The 22,000-nt window shown below is 32.8% G+C and overlaps 1 protein-coding gene and 1 pseudogene across 2 annotated transcripts in view; one reads left to right on the top strand and one right to left on the bottom strand.

The window, feature by feature from the left end:
• Positions 1–22,000, bottom strand: part of LOC145265583 (meiosis inhibitor protein 1-like) — a 768,286-nt gene that overhangs the window by 162,189 nt on the left and 584,097 nt on the right. For both annotated transcript variants that reach the window (XM_080121585.1, XM_080121586.1), the window contains one exon: positions 15,224–15,322. In XM_080121585.1, coding sequence (XP_079977711.1) covers positions 15,224–15,322 — 99 coding nt within the window. The remainder of the gene's footprint in view (positions 1–15,223; positions 15,323–22,000) is intronic.
• LOC145265913 (5S ribosomal RNA) lies at positions 21,319–21,435 on the top strand (annotated as a pseudogene).

Below are 22,000 nucleotides of genomic sequence, written 5' to 3'. Positions count from 1 at the left end.
AGAGAGAGAGAGAGAGAAATATTTTCGTATATTAGAAATTTTTCATCCTAAATTCTACACCATTATACAGAATGTAGAAACTATGCATAAATAGAAGTCAGCTTAATAGTTAAATAAAACCAATAAATAAGCCATAAAAAATAAACAGGTGATTAATTAACACTCGTTTTTCAAAGGAGTATGCAAATTAGTTACTCTTCATGCAGTTGCTCGCATCTTAATTAAGTTTGTTTTGATAATTTTTAAATAGAAAACATAGGTTTTTAAAATCAATAGCAGAGAGAGAAAAAACTCAACTTTATATATATATATATATATATATATAGATATATATATGGAGAGAGAGAGAGAGACAAAAGGCGAAAATGTCTGTGTGTTTGTATGTCCAACTAAAACTCTAAAACTACAAAACAAACATCTACAAAGTTGGTATTTTCTTAAGCTCTGGATGAATATCTACAATTTAGAAAATTGCATGTTGTATTCACGTGTATTTCTTTTGATATATATATATATATATATATACACACGTGTGTGTATGGATAAAAATCAATATGGAAAATATATAAATGTTTATATCTTTTCTGTATTTATTTCCTATTTGTTGACATGTAGAATACAAAAGATTTTTATTCACACTGAAGAAGACCGAAGTATCGGTAGAAAATTATGTGCTTTTGAAAAAAAGAAACGTTTTCCTTTCTTTCAAAAGACCTTTTGTATTCCTACATGTCAACAAATAGAAAATAAATACGGAAAAGATAAAAACATTTATATATTTTTCGTATTGATTTTTTTATCCATTCATATAAATAAAATTTAGAAAAACGAAACTTGCATGGATTTTTCCAAGAGAGTGGAGGTGTTAGCACCAACTAAAGTTGAAATAATTCTGATTTTTATTTTCAAGAAGTTATTTCCTTTACACCGACTCATTTCTTAAGTAACATATAAAATTTTGTTTATGTTCAGAGAGAGAAGTGGGTTAGGCAAAGAGGAAAGATGTAGAGAGGAAATCGTGTGTGCACGCAAAAGAGATTTGCCCCGAGCAATACCAGGTAGCCTTGCTAGTATCATATAAAGGCAATTGTCTGTGTGTATGTATGTTTCTATGTCCGGCAAAAGTTAACAACTGAAAAACAAAGAACCACAAAGTTCGAATGTTCTGATCAGGGTGGTCCTAGATGAATAATATCTAAAATGTATACAAAATTATTCTGGGCAAGATTTCATAGTGGGCATTCCAGCTATTATATTTACTAATTTGGGAAGAAAATGTCAACTCAATTCTCAAAGAATCTATTATACAATGGAGAATTGTCTGTGTATGTGCCTAGCTAGAGAGGAAGGAGATGGATGAAGGATAAAAAGGGGTTGGGAAGAGGGTAGAGGAAAGAGAGGGAGAGGGACAGAGAGACCAAGAGATAGTTATATATTATTATTACTATTTTTCTTCAGGTGATTAACCTGAAGAAGGCCAGAGGCTGAGTTGGCTAAAACATGATGAAACAATAACAACTATGAAGGTGAGGATAAGTCTGCAAATGAATAAAGAGATAGAGGTTTTAATAAATATATATTAAACTTTCGTCCCGTGAAACGCTGGATAACCTTGCTAGTATATATATATATATATATATATATATATATATATATATATATATTTAAAAGAGTGTCGCCATCAACAATTGTGGGTTTTTTTAAAGGTTTTCATCATATTTTTATTTTAAAATATTTTTATAACGCGTTTCGAGCTTAGGGTGTGCTCTCTTCAGATATTTTCGTAAAAAGTTTTTCTTTAAAATGGGAGTTTGTGGATATGCCTCCGCTGATATTAAATATGTTTTTCATAGTGGTGCGATTCGTGTGTTCAGTGTTTAGACGTCCTGTCTCCAACTTTAAGTGTTTCACTGTGACCGGTCAAAGTTAGTTTCAAAGAGTGTTTTTTAGTCCATATGGTGAAGGTTTTTATGGCTTCTTTAGGGTTCTTTTTTAAAGACTTTCTTTCCCCATGTATAGCATACACTCACACACAATCCCATACGCATACATATATATTCATGTACATGTACACATGCACACGCACAGGCACACACACATACACACGCGTACATACATAGAAATATATGTAGGAGCATACATATATACACATATACATACCCACCTACACACTCACACACGCACTCGCATACATCCACCGCTAACAATTATTTTTATTTTTTAATTTTTTATTTTATATATATATATATATATATATATATATATATATATATATATACATATACACTTTTTTTTTTTTTCCTACCAAAAAACGCATGTATATATGCGCTTAATCATTCAGACATATGTACACGCACCCACACACACACACACACAAGTAAGATGGAGAATAATAGGTAGAAGATATATATACACACACATGCACGCACATACACACATATATGTACACACATATATGTATGTGCACATACACTCACAAACATCCACATACTATGTAGGCACATACACATACACACACACACACACATACATATGCAGGGGCTCACACATACGCGTATATCCATATTCACACGAACACATTTACCCACTCATACATGTGCATACATATGTATATATACATACATACACACATACATACGGATGTGTATACACTCATCCACCCATATATATATATATATATGGGCACATGCATTCACAATCCCACACACACATACATATTCATACATCCCACCTTATGTATATATTGGTTGGAGTTTCCTTTCCAATCCATGCACATATGCATACATGGATTCGGTCACCCAAACATAAGTGCACGTATATATACAAACAAGATGTAGCATAGATAACAGATGATATATAACTATACACACACGCATACACAATCCTATGTGTACACCCACGCACATACACATATACACACGCACACACGCGCGCACACACACATACATACGTTTAATTTCTAGTTGTTTGTTTAGTTAAGAGAAATGGTACTGTACTGGATATGGGCGCGCGCACCCGCGAAAGTGTGCGTGTGCCTTATTGTGCTATTTGTGTATTTTGTGTTTTGCCTATTTATGTGTATAATTATACACATAAATAGGCAAAACACAAAATACACTTACACGCATGCATGCTTGGGTAGGTGTGCACCCTCACACACGAAACAACAAAAAAGCACAATAAGGCACACGCACACTTTCGCGGGTGCGCGCGCCCATATCCAGTACAGTACCATTTCTCTTAACTAAACAAACAACTAGAAATTAAACGTATGTATGTGTGTGTGCGCGCGTGTGTGCGTGTGTATATGTGTATGTGCGTGGGTGTACACATAGGATTGTGTATGCGTGTGTGTATAGTTATATATCATCTGTTATCTATGCTACATCTTGTTTGTATATATACGTGCACTTATGTTTGGGTGACCGAATCCATGTATGCATATGTGCATGGATTGGAAAGGAAACTCCAACCAATATATACATAAGGTGGGATGTATGAATATGTATATGTGTGTGGGATTGTGAATGCATGTGCCCATATATATATATATATATGGGTGGATGAGTGTATACACATCCGTATGTATGTGTGTATGTATGTATATATACATATGTATGCACATGTATGAGTGGGTAAATGTGTTCGTGTGAATATGGATATACGCGTATGTGTGAGCCCCTGCATATGTATGTGTGTGTGCATGTGTGTGTGTATGTGTATGTGCCTACATAGTATGTGGATGTTTGTGAGTGTATGTGCACATACATATATGTGTGTACATATATGTGTGTATGTGCGTGCATGTGTGTGTATATATATCTTCTACCTATTATTCTCCATCTTACTTGTGTGTGTGTGTGTGGGTGCGTGTACATATGTCTGAATGATTAAGCGCATATATACATGCGTGTTTTGGTAGGAAAAAAAAAAAAAAAAAAAAAAAAGTGTATATATATATATATATATATATATATTTATATATATATATATATATAAAATAAAAAATAAAAAAATAAAAATAATTGTTAGCGGTGGATGTATGCGAGTGCGTGTGTGAGTGTGTAGGTGGGTATGTATATGTGTATATATGTATGCTCCTACATATATTTCTATGTATGTACGCGTGTGTATGTGTGTGTGCCTGTGCGTGTGCATGTGTACATGTACATGAATATATATGTATGCGTATGGGATTGTGTGTGAGTGTATGCTATACATGGGGAAAGAAAGTCTTTAAAAAAGAACCCTAAAGAAGCCATAAAAACCTTCACCATATGGACTAAAAAACACTCTTTGAAACTAACTTTGACCGGTCACAGTGAAACACTTAAAGTTGGAGACAGGACGTTTAAACACTGAACACACGCATCGCACCACTATGAAAAACATATTTAATATCAGCGGAGGCATATCCACAAACTCCCATTTTAAAGAAACACTTTTTACGAAAATATCTGAAGAGAGCACACCCTAAGCTCGAAACGCGTTATAAAAATATTTTAAAATAAAAATATGATGAAAACCTTTAAAAAAAACCCACAATTGTTGATGGCTACACTCTTTTAAATATACATTTTTTCTCTCGTTGGAACTACACAACCATCACTTTAAATATATATATATATATATATATATATATATATATATATATATATACACTCCTTTAAATTCGTTTTTCTTTTGTGTGTATTGATATTCATATTAAAAACCCTCTTTTCTATTAGTATTTATTTGCTTTCCCACCAAAGCAAAATGTAACACAAGGCCGTTTTAGTGTGGGGTTAAACCAGCTCCCCGAAAAAAAAGGGAAAAGGGGCACTCTGGTTGGGACCAAAAATAGTAATTGTCCCAGCATAGAGGGTTTCCCCTCCATTGACCGGGACAAATTACCTTAAGTGCAGCATCTGCAGAACAGATACTACACTTTGGTCCTGGCCTGAATGCCAAGAATAACAGAAAAAAGGCAACCCTCTTTTCTATTTATTTAAAAAGAAAATACAATTTTCTTAAATATGAGTTGTGGAATTGCATTCACTAGCAAAAGATATAGCTAATTTGCATATTCTTTTAAACATTCATTTTAATTAATTCCCTATAGGTTGTTCTGGTTTTCTAATGGGATAATCATCTTTAGTTAACAATTATGTGTAATTATATTCATGCGGATATTCTACATGATTTATACTTGCATAATATTTGCTTAAAAAGTTTATAGTAAACACAAAATTGTTTCCATATATATTTATGTATACGTATATATTTTTGTTTAACAAATTTTGCCTACCAAACTCCTCCTAGAGTTTTTGGTCTACAGACATGAAACTTCATATATAAGGTATTTGAATCCATGCAAAAATTTATATTTGGGTTTTAGCCTAAAAATTTGGTGCAAAAGTGTGAAAATTAAAAAAAAATGAAATTTGCCAGGTGAAGGTTGAACGCCGGCATTAGGAATTTATAACGTAGTAGCTATTGGTTCATGTTTTAAGTTTTAGTCTTACAGTAAACATGTTTTAATAGCCCAGTCATATACTTTTTTAATCGTTACTATATTGCATCCAATATATCTATCTATCTATAAAAGTGAAAATGTCTGTCTGTCTTTTCTCTATGGTAGTTAAGGTAGACTATTATACAGAAAGGCATTACTTTACATATTTACACTTTTTAATATATACATATGCACATAACTTATGAACAGTACATAGGGCCCGAGCAAAGCCAGGCGGAACTGCTAGTGTATATATATATATATATATATAGTACAAATCTTTGTTGAAATTCAAAGACTTCCATTTTTTCTTTTTTGTAACTTTTGTTTATTTCATCTTGAATTTCTTCATTACAGCCGTTCCGTTAATGGGATGGCAATTTTATGATTTTATGTGTTCATAAAAATTTCCTGTTCTCACCAACTCATCAGATGTTGTTTCGAGTCGATGTTACCGACAAAAAGTTGATTTTGTACATCAACAATATATATATATATATATATATATATATATATATATATATATATATATATATATATATATATATATATATAAAATGTGTGTGTCAAATTGTGAAGAAAGAGTTGCACAATCTCCAACATCACCTCTCCTGAGTCGGTGCTGCTTGATTTTAGTAACAAGAAGAAATCCCAACCAATTAGAAATAACGGCAACACAAACATATACAGCAAGTATTATTCACAGTTAACCGTTTTAGTACTGACCAGTCTCAACTTTGATCAACTCTAATGAGAACCGGTGACTCAACATGATTATGCCATATGTACAGGGTGTATCAAAAAACATTCACACTTTGAATGGCGATTTGTGAACATAGAATGAAATGGAATTACTTCGGATACAGAAGACAAATTTAATTGAAGAATCATGGTTGCAAATTTTCAAACTGATGACCATTATTGTCCAGACACTGATAAAGTGTGTGTACATATTTTGAGACTGTGTGTGTGTGTATATATATATATATATATATATATATATATATAATAATAAATTCTACAGCCAAACCCGTCGCAGCCCACAAGAGCCATGACAGTCAACAAACTGGAAGTCCAAGACTCGAGTTTCGCCCTCATTTGGGCTCATCAGTTACACATCCGAACTCAGGATTCGAAACCCGAGCCTCTTGCATGCGAGGCAAGCACTCTACCAACTTAGCAAACACCCCGCACACAAGAATTTCTATTAACCAATACAGATCAAGTAAACCGCGCCGAAATCCGACTGTGATATATATATATATGAATGATTAGTTTAGGCTCATTATGGGGTAATATGTTGATATATATCCAATAAGGAAGTGGGTGATACTATTGGTATGAATATACTAGTAACACAACTGATAGATGTATGCTCAGTTTAAATCCACAAGTAGACATTTTGGTCAGTTGTTCAACTGAGTTAAATAGAATAATGGTGCTGAGAAGAAAACCATGATTTGATGATGTAATCAAAAATTTAGTCAAATCTCATATTATATTTGTCTTTTCTCAGTTGGACAACAACCTGAACAGCTTTCTCATTTGAAAAGGCTGTATTGGGTTGAAATAAATTTATGAGATTTGGCTAAATTTTGGTTGTTTTTTTTTTACTTTTATTTTTGCTCTGCTATGCACCGAGCTCTTCCACAGCATTCTCTCTCTCTCTCATATGTATATATATGTGTGTGTGTGTGTGTGTATATATATATATATATATATATATATATATATATATATGGGGGAGTTATAAGAATAAGATCGATTCGTTAATATAATACAAAGTTCAACAAATTTCTTTGGAGCTTATATAGAGTATCAATAAAATAAGAAGAGGATATGATTAAATAACCATCCCTTTTCAATCACTTACCTTATATTCTTCCCGACAGTTTAATCACACATATTGTACACATATATTAAACCCACAATGATAGATATGCAATGCACCTTTCTTCATTATATAATAAAAGCTATATTCCTCCTATATCACAGAAATCACTTTAGTTCTCCCATTCTCTCTCCGAACAGTCTCAATATTTTATCTCTCGCAGCACAATTATTTCGCTCCTAATGTAGCTATAACTAGACGTCGTGTCCCTATTATGTTACCTAGCATCTTTCCTCTTCTGATGAGAAACATGAGGCTTCGAAATACCATGGTATAAAGAGCTTTACTTATCCTACACCCCTAATTGATGTATCATCCACATTGAATAAACAAATAAATCTATACACATTAGTATATATTTTTATATTGTCGTTTTCTTATTTTATTGTACTCTCTCTCTCTCTCTCTCTCTCTCTCTCTCTCTCTATATATATATATATATATATATATATATATGTATATATATATATATATATATATATATATATATATATATATAATGGAATAGGTTCTTTAAACAGATCTGTGTAGGACTTAAATATGAAAACTGTCTTTGAAACCACGTGTAAAATGCAAATATTTTATTAAAATTATAAAAAAGAAAATTTTTTTTTTAATGACCTAATACAAAATAATCGAATGATCACAATATGAAATCACGTCATGTTTTTGAGTGAGAAAAACAAAGGTTTCACTCTGGAAGTTGTATGGACGGGACATGTCCCAATAATGTGAATAATCAAAGATCAATATCGCTTTGATGTCTGTCCATCTGCGTCTCTCAATTCCCAAGTTAGAAAACCAAGTAAAGTAAATAATTTTAGTTATGTAGCCTCTCTCTCCATAAGTCAATTCTCTTCAATAATACGTTTTTCATACGCTAGTTAAACAGACGATAACTGACCACAAGACAATCGATCATGAAACAGCGATGATGAAAAAAAACGTCTCAACACATAAACATGTACAAGTATGTACAAATTGTTTTTGTTTTTTTTACTTCTTGATCACTCATGAGTGAGAACATAAGTAATATTATAATTCATATACTTTTACATCATTATAAAAAAGAATGATAAAATACTCAATACATTCTGAAATATAAAAACAGTATATAAACAATTTAAATAATATTTTCCAAAATTTAAGGCTTAAGGAGTCTTAAGAAACTTAAATTTATACAAGTTAAATTGATGGCTAATAAATATAAAACAAATTCAATGCAAATCTGAAATATTTGAATTTTCAAATGAGCGATTATATCCATATTATGTCTCCTAAAAACATAAAAAAAATACCCCAAAGAAACTGAAATTCAGTGAATATTTATCAATTAATGCCCTATGTCTACTTTTAAAATTTCATAAAAATCAAGAATTTTGACAAAGAGCTCTCACCCCATTTCTGCCGCCTTTGCGTAAAACTTAATATAGTAGAACCCCGAGATACGGTGGCCCCAGATTACGTTTTTTTTTTCAGGTTATGATGTGTAATACAATGTTTTTCCAGCCTCTGGTTATGGTATTAGCTCTGCCTTACAGTATTATTGATAATGTTATTTGATTATATACATGTGTATTGTATACTTTACTGTATTTTGTTGACGGATTTAAAATTTGAATTCAACCAAAAGTACTACTCTACAATAAATATCCGCTCCGGTGGTGTAACGATTCATGATGACTTTTTCGCTGATTTGCTGCTTTTGTTGTTCCATCTTATATTTGATCAATTCAGCTTCTTTTGGGAAACTCCGTTTATATGAAATTTTTTTTTTTTTTAGGTACGTATCCTTTATAGTATCGTCTAAATTATTTCAAATAACAAGCTCAATGAAGTTGTGTTTCTGGCTCAAGATACGTTTTTTTTGTTCCAGGTTCTGATGTAGAAATCGATGTTTTTCCGGCCCCTGGTTATGGTGTTAGCCCCGCCTTACAGTATTATTTTTAATATTGTTTGATTATATACATGTGTATTATATACTGTACTGTATTTTGCTACAAATTTTTAATGCCGTATCCTGGGGTTCTACTGCATAGCTTACATTATGACGCTTATGCCTAGTAACTATTCCTAAATTAATAATGATCGGTTATTATTTTTTTGGTAGGGGCGAATACTTTGCACACAAATATATAAACATACACGCATAACTAACTGATATAAATAGATGCTTCGTTGATGAGGATGTACCAGCCTTTGTTATCTCTGTCTCTCTGATCTCTCATTTGTTTGTTTCCTTTGCGTGGTTTTTCTGATGTAAATTTTAAATCTCCACAAAAAGAGCACACACGTTTTGCGCTTATCAGAATATCTAGCATCAAAAACCTCAATTATGCAAGCTTTATTTTGAGTAAATGTGTTACTTAAGTGTATTCAAAGTAAAATTAAGTTTTTGTTTTTCATACAATAACATCCGAGTTGAAGGAATTAAAATCTATATAAAGCCAGTAGATGTATGCCTGTGCGTAAATATTTAACCGATTAACTCTTCAACTACTTCAACACTAAAATTAACAGACAATAGTAATTATTAGGGTTAGGACAACAGCATATTCTTTTGATTATTTTGAATCTCGAGTGTGTATCCATTGATATCTTATATGCTTTTATATAGAGTGATGCGGTTCTCGGTTGATTAACTGTGTCTCACTGCGTCGGATATATACTTGAGAGTCAAAACAATAAAAAGAATATGCTGTTGTCATAGCCCTAGTAATCATACACCAAGAATGGTTTACAATGAATAAAATTTAAATAATAGTAAATACCAACTAAATTCAGCAAGAACATCCACAATTACGAAAGGAGATTCAATGGGTAAAATTATATATTAATTAGTATATAAAATTATCTATATCAATAAAACGGTAGATATATGTCTGTGTATGCCTGTAAATATTTAATTAGATGTATGTATGTGAGTGAATGAAAATCAATTAGTGAATCTATTTTGCCCTTAACTTATCAGAAGAAACAGCAACAATCAATCCATTAAAAGGAGATAAAGTGCGTTTTGACATGATTAAGATCCGAAAATTGGAAGAGAAGTTGTAAATACCTTATATTATGAAAATGGTGTGATGTAAACATATAAGGTATTTACAGCTTCTCTGCCAATTTTCGGATCTTAATAATGTCAAAACGCACTTTATTTCCTTTTGATGGATTGATTGTTGCTATTTATTTTGATGAGTTAAGGGAAAAATAGATTCACTAATTGATATAATAATTAAATGATTGATTTTGTGTTATGAAATAGATACTTTCAAGAATTGTAAATGTCAACTGAATTAAAGGGATAAATTGTAAGATGGTCAACATCATAAACTTTAGAATATAGACTTTTGTCATTCATTCACTAATATATATATATATATATATATATATGATGATAATTGCAAAGTCTTGTCAGACGAGTGCCCCTCCCTCAGACACTTAAAGTCCATGAGCCCATATGCCTGAGGGAGTATCTACACAAAGATGATGTTACAGAGTCTTAGCTTTGTTCGACAGCTAAATCTCTCTCTCGGTTCAAAATGTTTAGACCCAGCAACAAGCAAGAGCAAGATAGCCAGCAACAAATTAAACTGCAGAGTAGCTTAATGCAGGTATTGGTCTCCCGCTTTATGTTTTTTTTTAAATCAGAGATTTGCTTCTCCTAGAAAGGTTGCCTTCACCACGGCTTACGGAAGCCCTCTCCACCTCCAACACATATATACATACACACAAATATACACGGTGCTAGTTGGCTGTTGACCCCGAAAAAGGGTTCATTCACTCTTTGAAAGATCTTGTTTTTAATCCTTCAGGGAGACTAGCCACTCTCCTCACCAAATAAGTCTGGTGGGGGAACCAGTTTAGTTGCCGGTGACCCAACGATGAGGTAGGTAGTACTGGGTTACATGGTACCAGTAGCATATGACATGACATGACCTGACCATATATATATATATATATATATATATAATACCAGATTCAAGCAAGCAAGAAGTCCAGACAGATCAGAGTTTTATAATTAACATTTTACATAATTCGAAAAAATATTTAAAAAAAAAATCTTTTTTTGAATCAAAGTAAGTCATACTCTGTAAGCCGCAGAAGCGGTATATATTATTTGACATATGCGCGCAACTAGCGTCTACAATGTACAATACATTAAACCATAAAGCTTTGCTTCAATAACATCTGAAGGCATTCCAAGCATTATCACCTACAGCATGGCATGCAAAAACAAAAGAAAAAAAAACATCTTGGATTACCTTGACGAAGGTTCTGTTACAAACTGAAATTTTTTTTTTTAATAAAAAAAAAAAACGTATTTATTTATTGAAAAAATAATCTGCACTTGTCTTGGTCTTTTAAACCATAAAACTTTTAAAAACATTTAAAAGTAAATGTTTAAATTTCAACGATATTTTTCACAGTTGATGATAGCCGTATGGATTTGGTCTTTGCTAATAGAGTCAGAGATGACTTTGTTGCCGAGTTTGAATCCCCCCTCCCCAACCGGCGGTAATCGTGACACCCTGCACTGATGATTTCCAAAAGGATGAAACACTAGTGTCTGTAGGTATTTAATAATTATTATAGTAAATTATGTCAGCCCCTTTAAGAAACTCATTTTTTTATAATTGAGCACTTTACAGTTGAAATAAAGTTGGTCACTTTAATTTGCATGTGCAGATCATCATATAATGGTTAGATCACTCTGCATATGAAACGCAGGTATCTTTGCTAGTGGTATATATATATATATATATATATATATATATATATATATATATAGTGAGAATGTGTGTGTGAAGACAACTCTTAACCTATATACTCAGCAAATTTTTGATCTACAGACTTGAAATTTGTTATATAGGGTATTCAGACATGTGAAAAATCTTTTAATCAGTTTTCATCTGGAAAAAAAAGGCTGCTAAGGAGGTCAAAATTGAAAACAATGGTGCTTGGGGGGGGTTATTGGATTTCTATCTGTTTGTCAACTGTTTCACGATTGTCACATGACAGGTTCCATATGTTAAGAATAAGTAGGTTTGAAAGCACTTTAATGATAGTGGAAAGCTGGCCTAATGATTATCATACTTGACTGTCTTTAGGTTTGGTTTCGATCTCAGCTTGAATATTTGTTTTTTACTTACAAGAACTGAACTGTTCAGAAAAAACATACTACTTGCAGCACGTCTCAATTTTTTCCCCCTTTTTTTTTTACTTCATTTTTTAAAATTTAATGTTACATTTTAAACTGGGCAACGTCTGTTACATCTGCTAGTATATATATATATATATATATATATATATATATATATATATATATATATATATATATATAAGCAAGATAAGACATTAAAATCTGATGAAAAATCCTGATAGATATTACTAGAGGTAATACTTTCAGGGTAATTCTAACCAAAAAGGAAAAGCTCAATATTAACAAGAGAATTGCTGATGAAAATAAAATTGAATAAATTGCAATATTTATTAATTCATCAAATATTCAAACATAAATAAAATTCCTTAGCCCATGGATTTCCAAAGCTAGGGTTTTTTCATTGAAGAATAAAAACCATTAAAATAGATAATTTGACACATTGTTATAAATAAAAATTGAATCAATTACAAAGCATCACAATGGTTAACATTTGTTTAGTATCACAAACACATTTTTATCAAAGCTATAGCAAAGATATCCCAACTTGGTGTACATCTTCCCTAAGTGTAGGGGAGTTTATGAAGAGCAAATATACCAAATATAACCTTAACCTTGAAAAAATGGTGTGCACCATCCCTAGATAAGAGACCATCATCATGTCAGATTTGGTCACGATCGGTCCGGTCGTTTGAGTTGTAAGACAGTATATATACATAGGCTATGACCTCAAACTTTGACCTTTACCTTAGAAAATGATATGCACCATCCCTAGGTTGTAGACCATCATCATGCCAAGGTTTGGTCATGATCGGTCCAGTGGTGTGGGCTGTATGAGAATGGTACACACAGACGCCACTACTTTATATATATATATATATATATATATATATATATATATAAGTGTGTCTACAAAGTCTGGCTACATTATGCAGCCAGATTTTGTGGGCACCGTGTAGATTATGCAGCCAGACTTTGTGTGCACCGTGTAGATTATGCAGCCAGACTTTGTGGGCACACTCTCTCTCTCTCTCTATATATATATATATAGAAGTGACAATTGTTTTATAGGGGTCCATATTGGGGATCATATATCGAGAGATGATGGGGGACATATAATGGGTACATGTAATACAGAGGGGACGATGAGGGAGACAAGACATTTATAACAGAGTGAGAGGAGAGAGAGATAATGAGAATTCATTATTGAATGAATGTGTATTACTGTTCTTTTACATCAGAGGGGGAGAATCATTACTTATGATGGCGGAGGGGGACACATTACTTGAAAGGGGGCTATACAAAGTTCATATTAAGATGATTAACACATTACCTTCAATTGTTGAATGGTGTTACGAAGACAACAGTTACAAAAAATTGATAGTAATTCTTTACTTCATTTCACCGATCGAAATGATGATGACATCAGAAATTCAAATTTCAGGATCTGCATAGTTTAATGTTCTTTCCTTCGCTTCCAAAGAACCCTGACTCCAACTCTCTCTCTGACTAGCAGACTCAACTGTTCTGCCTCATCTGCTCGACTGCCGACTGCCCAACTCTTAACTCCTCTAATCTGCTAATCCTAGCTCCTATTATTGAGAATTCCCTTTTTGCTATGACGTCAGATGTGTGGTTCCAAAACGTGACCAACTCACATGTCCACTCACATGTCCAAAACACACTTTCGACAATAAAGAATTCTCAACTGACCTATTTTTTTTAAATTCAGTTTTCATAAAAGAACAAACAATTAAATTCTTTTTACAATACAAACAATATCGAACTATTTCCAAAACAATAGCTAAATTCTAACATTCCAATTTCTGAATCTATTCTGAATCTTGCTTACAAGGTTCGAGTCTCGGCTTATCCTAATCTCATTTTCCACTTATCTTATGTTTTTCTTATTTACAGGAAAGGGGACAGCCCTTTTTCCTGTAACAACGATATCCGGGACCAATTTCTTAATTGGATGCCTAAAATACTAGTAATGAAAACTATGAGAAAGAAGAGACAGTTTTAATATGATTAAATGGGCTTCTCACCTTTATGCACGCCACTAGGGCCATGCTTCTGTTCAGTCTCAAAGGACAAAGAATACCCCTTAGGGGCAGTAGCACATGTAATTGTGAGACAAGGGTGGCGCAATCCCTAATCACACCTGAATCGGCACTGTTTGAGTTCAGTGGCAAGGAGAAGACCAGGACGGCTGGAAACAATGCCGAGATAAGCGGAGAGCACATATAGCACCTGAAAGTCCCAAATGGTCACCCATTTAGTACTGACCAGGTTCAACATTGCTTAACTTCGGTGATCCAGCAGGAACCGGTGTGTCAACGTGATTATGCCGTACGCCACTAGTTAGATTGCAATTATTTAGTTTTCCATGGCCTTTTAGAGATCTAGCACCAATTAACCTTTCTATATTTTCTTAAGTTTCTTATTAGTGATTAGGCACACAATGTCTAGGTTCATGCAATCTAGAATATCTGTTAACTTTTATTCAGTTGGCTATGTGTCCATAGTCTACAGCGTAAAAATTAGGCGACCTAAATCTGCGAATACTGTTGCAGTGAAAAGACTCGCTATGCCCCATGCTGTGTTAGAAACAGCCAGTCAGCTACCGGTGTGAATTCGCTGATGAAAAACAAATAAAGACGTCAATATGGCTACTTACCATGATAAATAAGTCGTGAATCAAGAGCCTTTTGTTGGTCACGTTTTGGATTGTTCAAGATGTCTGTTTTGATGGAAAGGAAACTGCTGAGGTTGACATCTAAAAGAAACAGAAAATTTGTATTATCTAAATGAATATAGATGAAAAAAAAGTTTGCTTTCATAGATTACATCTATACTACTAGCAAATCCGTTCACTTTTATTTCAATACTAGAACGTAATCTTTTGAAATATCTCTACTATTATATAAAAAAAATCACTGTTTGTGTGTGTGTTTTTTTCTCATAGGTTCTGAAATGACTGAGCTTATCATTTCCAAATTTCACACAAAGATAATTTATGTGTCTGGCAATGTTCTTAGATATGTTTTGTACATAAATTCATCTGATAAGTATCAAAAATCGAAAAAAAAAAAAAAATCTGATCCTAAAAATAGTCTGTCTTTCTTATAGATAAAAAATAATTTTTAAATTGGGAATATTTTACACCGGCCAAGGGAGATAATTCTTAGCAAATAAAGGGAGATTCAATTCTCAGCAAATCATTTCTTCTTAAAAAAAAAGAACTATTGCCATCTGAGATATAGCTCAGTGATAGAGTATTCGACCCCGGATCGAATGTTCCCGTGTTCAAGCCCAGATGCACATCGCCATTTTATTTACATTTTTTCTTATTAATAAGTTCAGTTTATGATAAAAGAAGAGGTACCATTTAAAATCGCAAATTATTTCTTCGTTTACATATTTTAAAACTAAACAATAATCAAAAGTGACATTTCCGGGGAATTCATCATCAAACACAGATATCAGCTGACGTAAACAGAGGGAATTTGATGAAAAACATTATCATTATTCTTCTTTTTTTTTTTTTTTTGCGAATTAGTCCATGGACAAATTATTCCTCGTAATATATAATAATCAATAGAGGATTGACACTGTAATGATGCATACACAATCTGCATAAATTAAAATATCATGCATATTGAATGACAGGGCAACCCCGGGCGTCCAGTGTGTTTGTTTATATATATATATATATATATATATATATATATATATATATATATATATATATATATATATATATATATATATATAGTGAATAAATCACAAAAGAATATATTCCAAAGTTCATGATGTTGACCATCTTATAATTTATTCCTTTAATTTAATTGACATTTACACTCAATCACTTACTTATTATATCAATCAGGTAATCTATTATGGTCTTAACTCATCATAAGAGCATGATACATTTACTGATTGATATAATTGATTGATTTTGCACTACGAAACAGATGGTATTTATTTGCTCCCCCACTGAGCAAATTAGGCACAAGGCCGTTTTTAATGTGAGGTAAAAACCAGCTCCCCTAAAAGAGGTCACTCTGGTTACCAAAAATAATAATTGTCCCAGTATAAAGAGTTTCCCCTCCATTGACTGGTACAAATTATCTTAAGTGCAGTATCTGCCGGAACAGATGGTATTTATTTGCTCCCCCACTGAGCAAATTAGGCACAAGGCCGTTTTTAATGTGAGGTAAAAACCAGCTCCCCTAAAAGGGGTCACTCTGGTTACCAAAAATAATAATTGTCCCAGTATAGAGGGTTTCCCCTCCATTGACTGGTACAAATTATCTTAAGTGCAGTATCTGCCGGAACAGATACTACACTTTGATCTTGACCCTGCACTACGAAACAGATACTGTCAAGAATTGTAAAAGTCAACTGAATTAAAGGAATAAATTATAAGATGGCCAACATCATAAACTTTGGAATGTAGTCTTTAGTCATTTATTCACTATATAGCTCTGTAATTACATTGAGCTTCTTAAATAAGGATTGGTATATATTATAAGAAAATATATTTCCACAGAAATAGATATATATACTTTTCAGTTTCTGATTCATAAATAATAATGGCTCCCTCACCAAACTCCGTCCATTCTAATTGGCTGAGCACTAATAATTCTATGCTTCATTAACAAACGGTTACTATAATTATAATATGGCGTCACTAAAAGACATATTACTTTGCACAGCATCAAGTTCATTTCATGCTTAGGTCATTACAGTTTTGTGTATGTGTTGTACTACACAATTCGCTAAGCATTTGCTATAAACATGAACGAGTCTCACAATATTGTGTATCCACAAGTATCGCATCACTAATAGTTCTTATTATAGTCCGTGCATGCATATGTTTGTGTGCGTGTGTTAAAAAAAAAAAACTTTTGTTGTTACAACAATTGTAAAAAAATAATAAATGTATATAAACATTACAAAATGGAATATTTCATTAAATAAATAAACATATATTTATTCAGTAAATTTACAACGTTCACAGGAAACATGAGTTGGAACAATTACATTGAGAACATTGCTAAGACCACTGCGAAGAAGGTGGGTTCTCTCTACCGTGCTAGAAAGCTATTAATGCCTGAAAGTATCCTATACCTCTATAAGGCCACCATTCGCCCATGTATGGAGTATTGTTGTCATATTTGGGCTGGTGCATCTGCCACTAGTCTCTCACTCCTAGACAAGGTACAAAAGAGAGTCGCCAATCTGATAGGTCCTGAACTGGCAGCTAAACTTCAGCCTCTGTCACATCGACGAAATGTTGCATACCTCTGCCTGTTCTACAAGTACTTTAATGGTGAATGCTCTGACGAACTGCAAGCACTTGTGCCCCCTCGACGTAAATACCCTCGACAACTCTGACAAGCAGCTAAATCCCACCCCTTCACAGTAGAAATCCCTAGATGCAAGACAGCTTTCTACTTCAGTAGTTTCTTCCCCAGACCAGCTAGACTTTGGAATTCCCTTGCGGGTCCCTGCTTCCCTGACTGTACTGACATGCAGAAGTTCAAGTGTAACGTGAACCGATATCTTGCTGCCCAGCTTCCTACACAGTACCCATGATGCTTATGTCCCTGATAGTAGCCCCCTACAACAAAGTGTCAATGTGCCTTGTTTGGGGTGAAAATGCAATAAAAAAATTTTTAAAACAATACATTTAAAATTTTTTTTAATTGTATTTCTATTTAAACAAACTGAGCTACAGCTAGTATATATATATATATATATATATATATATATATATATATATATATATATATATACACACACATACGTTCTTTAATTTATGAAGCTTGATGTAATTACAGAGCATATACAAATATATGATAAAAAGTCTATATTCCAAATTCCAAAATGTTGTCCATCTTGCTGTTAATTATTTTCAGCATGTTAAAAATTCCATTCTTGGCAGCACCTGTTTCATAGCGCAAAACCATTAATATGATTATGCCAGTTTTTTTTTATCTTTTCCATTATGACTCATCAGAAAAATAAGAACTCATCACCTTTAAAAGAAAATAAAAGGAATATGGGCATAATTACATAAATCCGAAAAAATTGGCATAATAATTATGTTAATGGTTCTGTACTACAAAACAGGTGCTGCCATGCTGAAAAATATAAACAGTAAGATGGGCATCTTGGAATTTGAAATATAGACTTATATATATATATATATATATATATATATATATAATAGGACAACAAGAGTATGAAATGAAGACACAAAACTATATATTAGTAGATATAGAATAGATCATTTATTGAATAATAGAATACAGGCAAAGATTGGGGGATAGAAGGGACTCTTTATGCCAGGGCATTTCGAAGCCTAATGCTTCTCATCAGAAGAGTAGAGAAGGTGCTAGGTACCTCTACTCTTCTGATGAGAAGCATTGGGCTTCGAAATGCCCTGGCATAAAGAGTCCCTTCTATCCCCCAAACTTTGCCTGTATTCCATTATTCAATAAATGATCCATTCTATATCTACCAATATATAGTTTTGTGTCTTCATTTCATACTCTTGTTGTCCTATTGTATAAGCTCCAATAATTATTGTTGGGCTTGGCATTATCCGGATAAGTCTCCTTTTGTGGAATTGATCTTTGTCTTTTCCTTTTACATTAAGATATATATATATATATATATATATATATATATATACATATATATATACATATATATATACATATATATATATACATATATATATATATATATATATATATATAGGGTGGAAAGATAAAATTATTGCCCTAGCAGATACGAAATGATTCTCTTAATGCCCCCCCCCTACTCCCTTGACCTGAACCCGCTAGACTACTTTGTTTGGTCATACTTTGAGAACATCACCAACATGAACACCCACAACACCAAACCAAACCAAACTGCCGATGCTTGTGGAAAAGGCATACTCCCAGTTCTGGACCCATATTGAGCAGTGATTGAGGGTGAAGGTGGTTACATTAGGTAGATTTCAGCTCTACTACATAATCAAGTTACCTGCATTGATTTTTTTTTTTCAATAAAAGTTTTAAAATAAAGCTGTAATATTGTTTTCTTTAGGGCGACAATTTTATCATTCCACCCTGTATGTAGCCGTTACAAAAACATTAGACAACTGTTATCCGACTATATAACAAAGTGTCGTGGAGACAAAAAAATAAAGAAAACAAATTAAACAGAGGAAAAGAAAAAGCAAACAAGAGATCAATTTCGTTTTTATACATGAACATCTTTAATATAATCTACTATGATATAAAAGGAAATTTGTGTGAATGTTCGTTCCCTATGAACTCGGAAACGGATGGGCTAAACAGAGACAAATATAATTTATAAAACTTACTATGCCTGTCTGTTTTCATATTTTTAAACTTTATCGCTCCCGAAGCTAAAAGTTGCAGAGCGGCGCTAAGGGCCTCAAATGATTGGATTTTTTATGGACCATTCTTATACGGGTCTTTAGCCAGTTAAAATAGTTTTTAACAGATCAAAATCGAAAAAATCGTTATGCATTTTGTATGTTCATTTTAGTTTATTTTTAATCAGTTCATATGTGTGTCACATTGGAACAGTGGTAACGTCACCAGCTTTGAATGCTACAGTTTTGCTTTCAGTTTCAATTCTAAGCTGATAGCACCCAAATACTTTTTTTTTACTTTTGAAATCTTGACAAATTAAAATATCATATTTAAGTGTAATTACAAAATTATGAGATGTTCCTTTATTACATTCGACCGGTCACAATGATGATGACATTCAAGAATTCAAAGTCGACTACATGATTAAAACTTTCTCCCTCGCATTCAAAGACTGCCTTCTCTGATGATGTCAGCTCTCTAACTCGTCTCTCGAACCTGTCTGTCTAAAACTAGAAAAATATATCGAGAATTCATTTCTTCATGACGTCATACGTATGTCTGGCCACGTGATCAGTCCATGTGGTCTAAACATGTGTTGTTTGGCACGTTTCCAAACGACTTTTGCAGACAATGACTGTTCTCTAACCTATTTTTCGATCTAACTTATTTTTCAACATATTTAAATTTGCTATTGTTCGTTCTTCTAACTGACCTTATTTTAATTCAGTTTTCATAAAAAAGAATTGAAAAATCAAAATTCCGTTTACTCAAACATATCTACTATTTTATATTAATTTGAACAATGCGAATTCCTTCCTGAATCTATTTCCGAACCTTACTTACCAGGTTCGAATCTCTGTCTATCTAATCTCATTTTTACATATTTAATGTTTTTCTTACTTACAAGAAAAGGGGACCTTTCTTGTAACACGTTTTTTTTTTTTAATATCGTTTTCATCAAATTCTATTTTTTATTTTCTTTAATAAATAATTTTCGTAATTTTTATATATAATCATCTTAAAAATATGAGAAATATGTAGATGCCATTGTTTTCATGTGAAATTTAGTTTTGCGATTTCCAAAATTTCGTCCCAATAGTGTAGAAGAGCCAAATATTATATATATATATATATATATATATATATATATATATATATATATATATATATATATATATAATGGCTACATCAGGCAAGTAGATAGATTATTAAAACAAAGGGTGACAATGGCTTTTTCATAAACTGTTTACACTTCAAGTACTAAATACAAAGAAAACACTATAACAAATTGCCAATTAGAGATTATATATCTACTATTATGCAAAAGAAACTTTGTGTGTGTGTGTGTGTGTGCGCATGCATATGTGTTCGCATGTACGGCATAATCACGTTGACACACCGGTTCTCATCAAATCACCGAAGTTAAGCAATGTTGAGCCTGGCTAGTACCAGATGGGTGACCATTTGGGAATTCTAGGCGCTGTTTATGCTTTCCATTTATCTTGGCATTGTTTCTAGTCGTCCTGAACCTTCACTTGCCACCGGTATTCAACAATGTCGAGTCAGGAGAGGTGTGGTTAGAGATTGCACAACTCTTGCCGCAAAAATTTCACACGCAGGCACCCTTACCGTGGGTATCCATAGTCTGTCAAGACTGAAGGAAGCTATTGTTTGCATGTGTGAGTGAGTTCGTACCCTATGAAGGTACTAGATATGTCTGGGAGTATTCTTATGTAGGTTTTGTATCAAGCTGCATCTGATAAGTATCGAAAAGCGATAAAAGCCGATTAAGTAAGGAAGTCCGATTTTGACCAGAGGTAACATTTTTATGCACCCTAACATCACAAATGCATTTGAGAAATTTTATCACCGCACAAGCAGAAAGGCCAATCTATAAAATCAATTGTAGATTCTTTCATAAGACAGGAGTGCGCTCGAAATGAATATTTCTTTTTAGAACACAACTAAACCATGATACTTGACTTTTATACGTTAAAGTTTAATTCCAGTGATTATGTAAAAATAATTTCATGAAATTCACAGTTGGTTCTTTG

The sequence above is a fragment of the Euprymna scolopes genome, chromosome 40, assembly GCF_053919585.1.
Source record: "Euprymna scolopes isolate OS-2025 chromosome 40, ASM5391958v1, whole genome shotgun sequence".
NCBI classification, from domain to species: domain Eukaryota; kingdom Metazoa; phylum Mollusca; class Cephalopoda; order Sepiida; family Sepiolidae; genus Euprymna; species Euprymna scolopes.
Note: the sequence above shows the minus strand (reverse complement) of the source record. Positions and strands in the feature narration are given on the sequence as shown.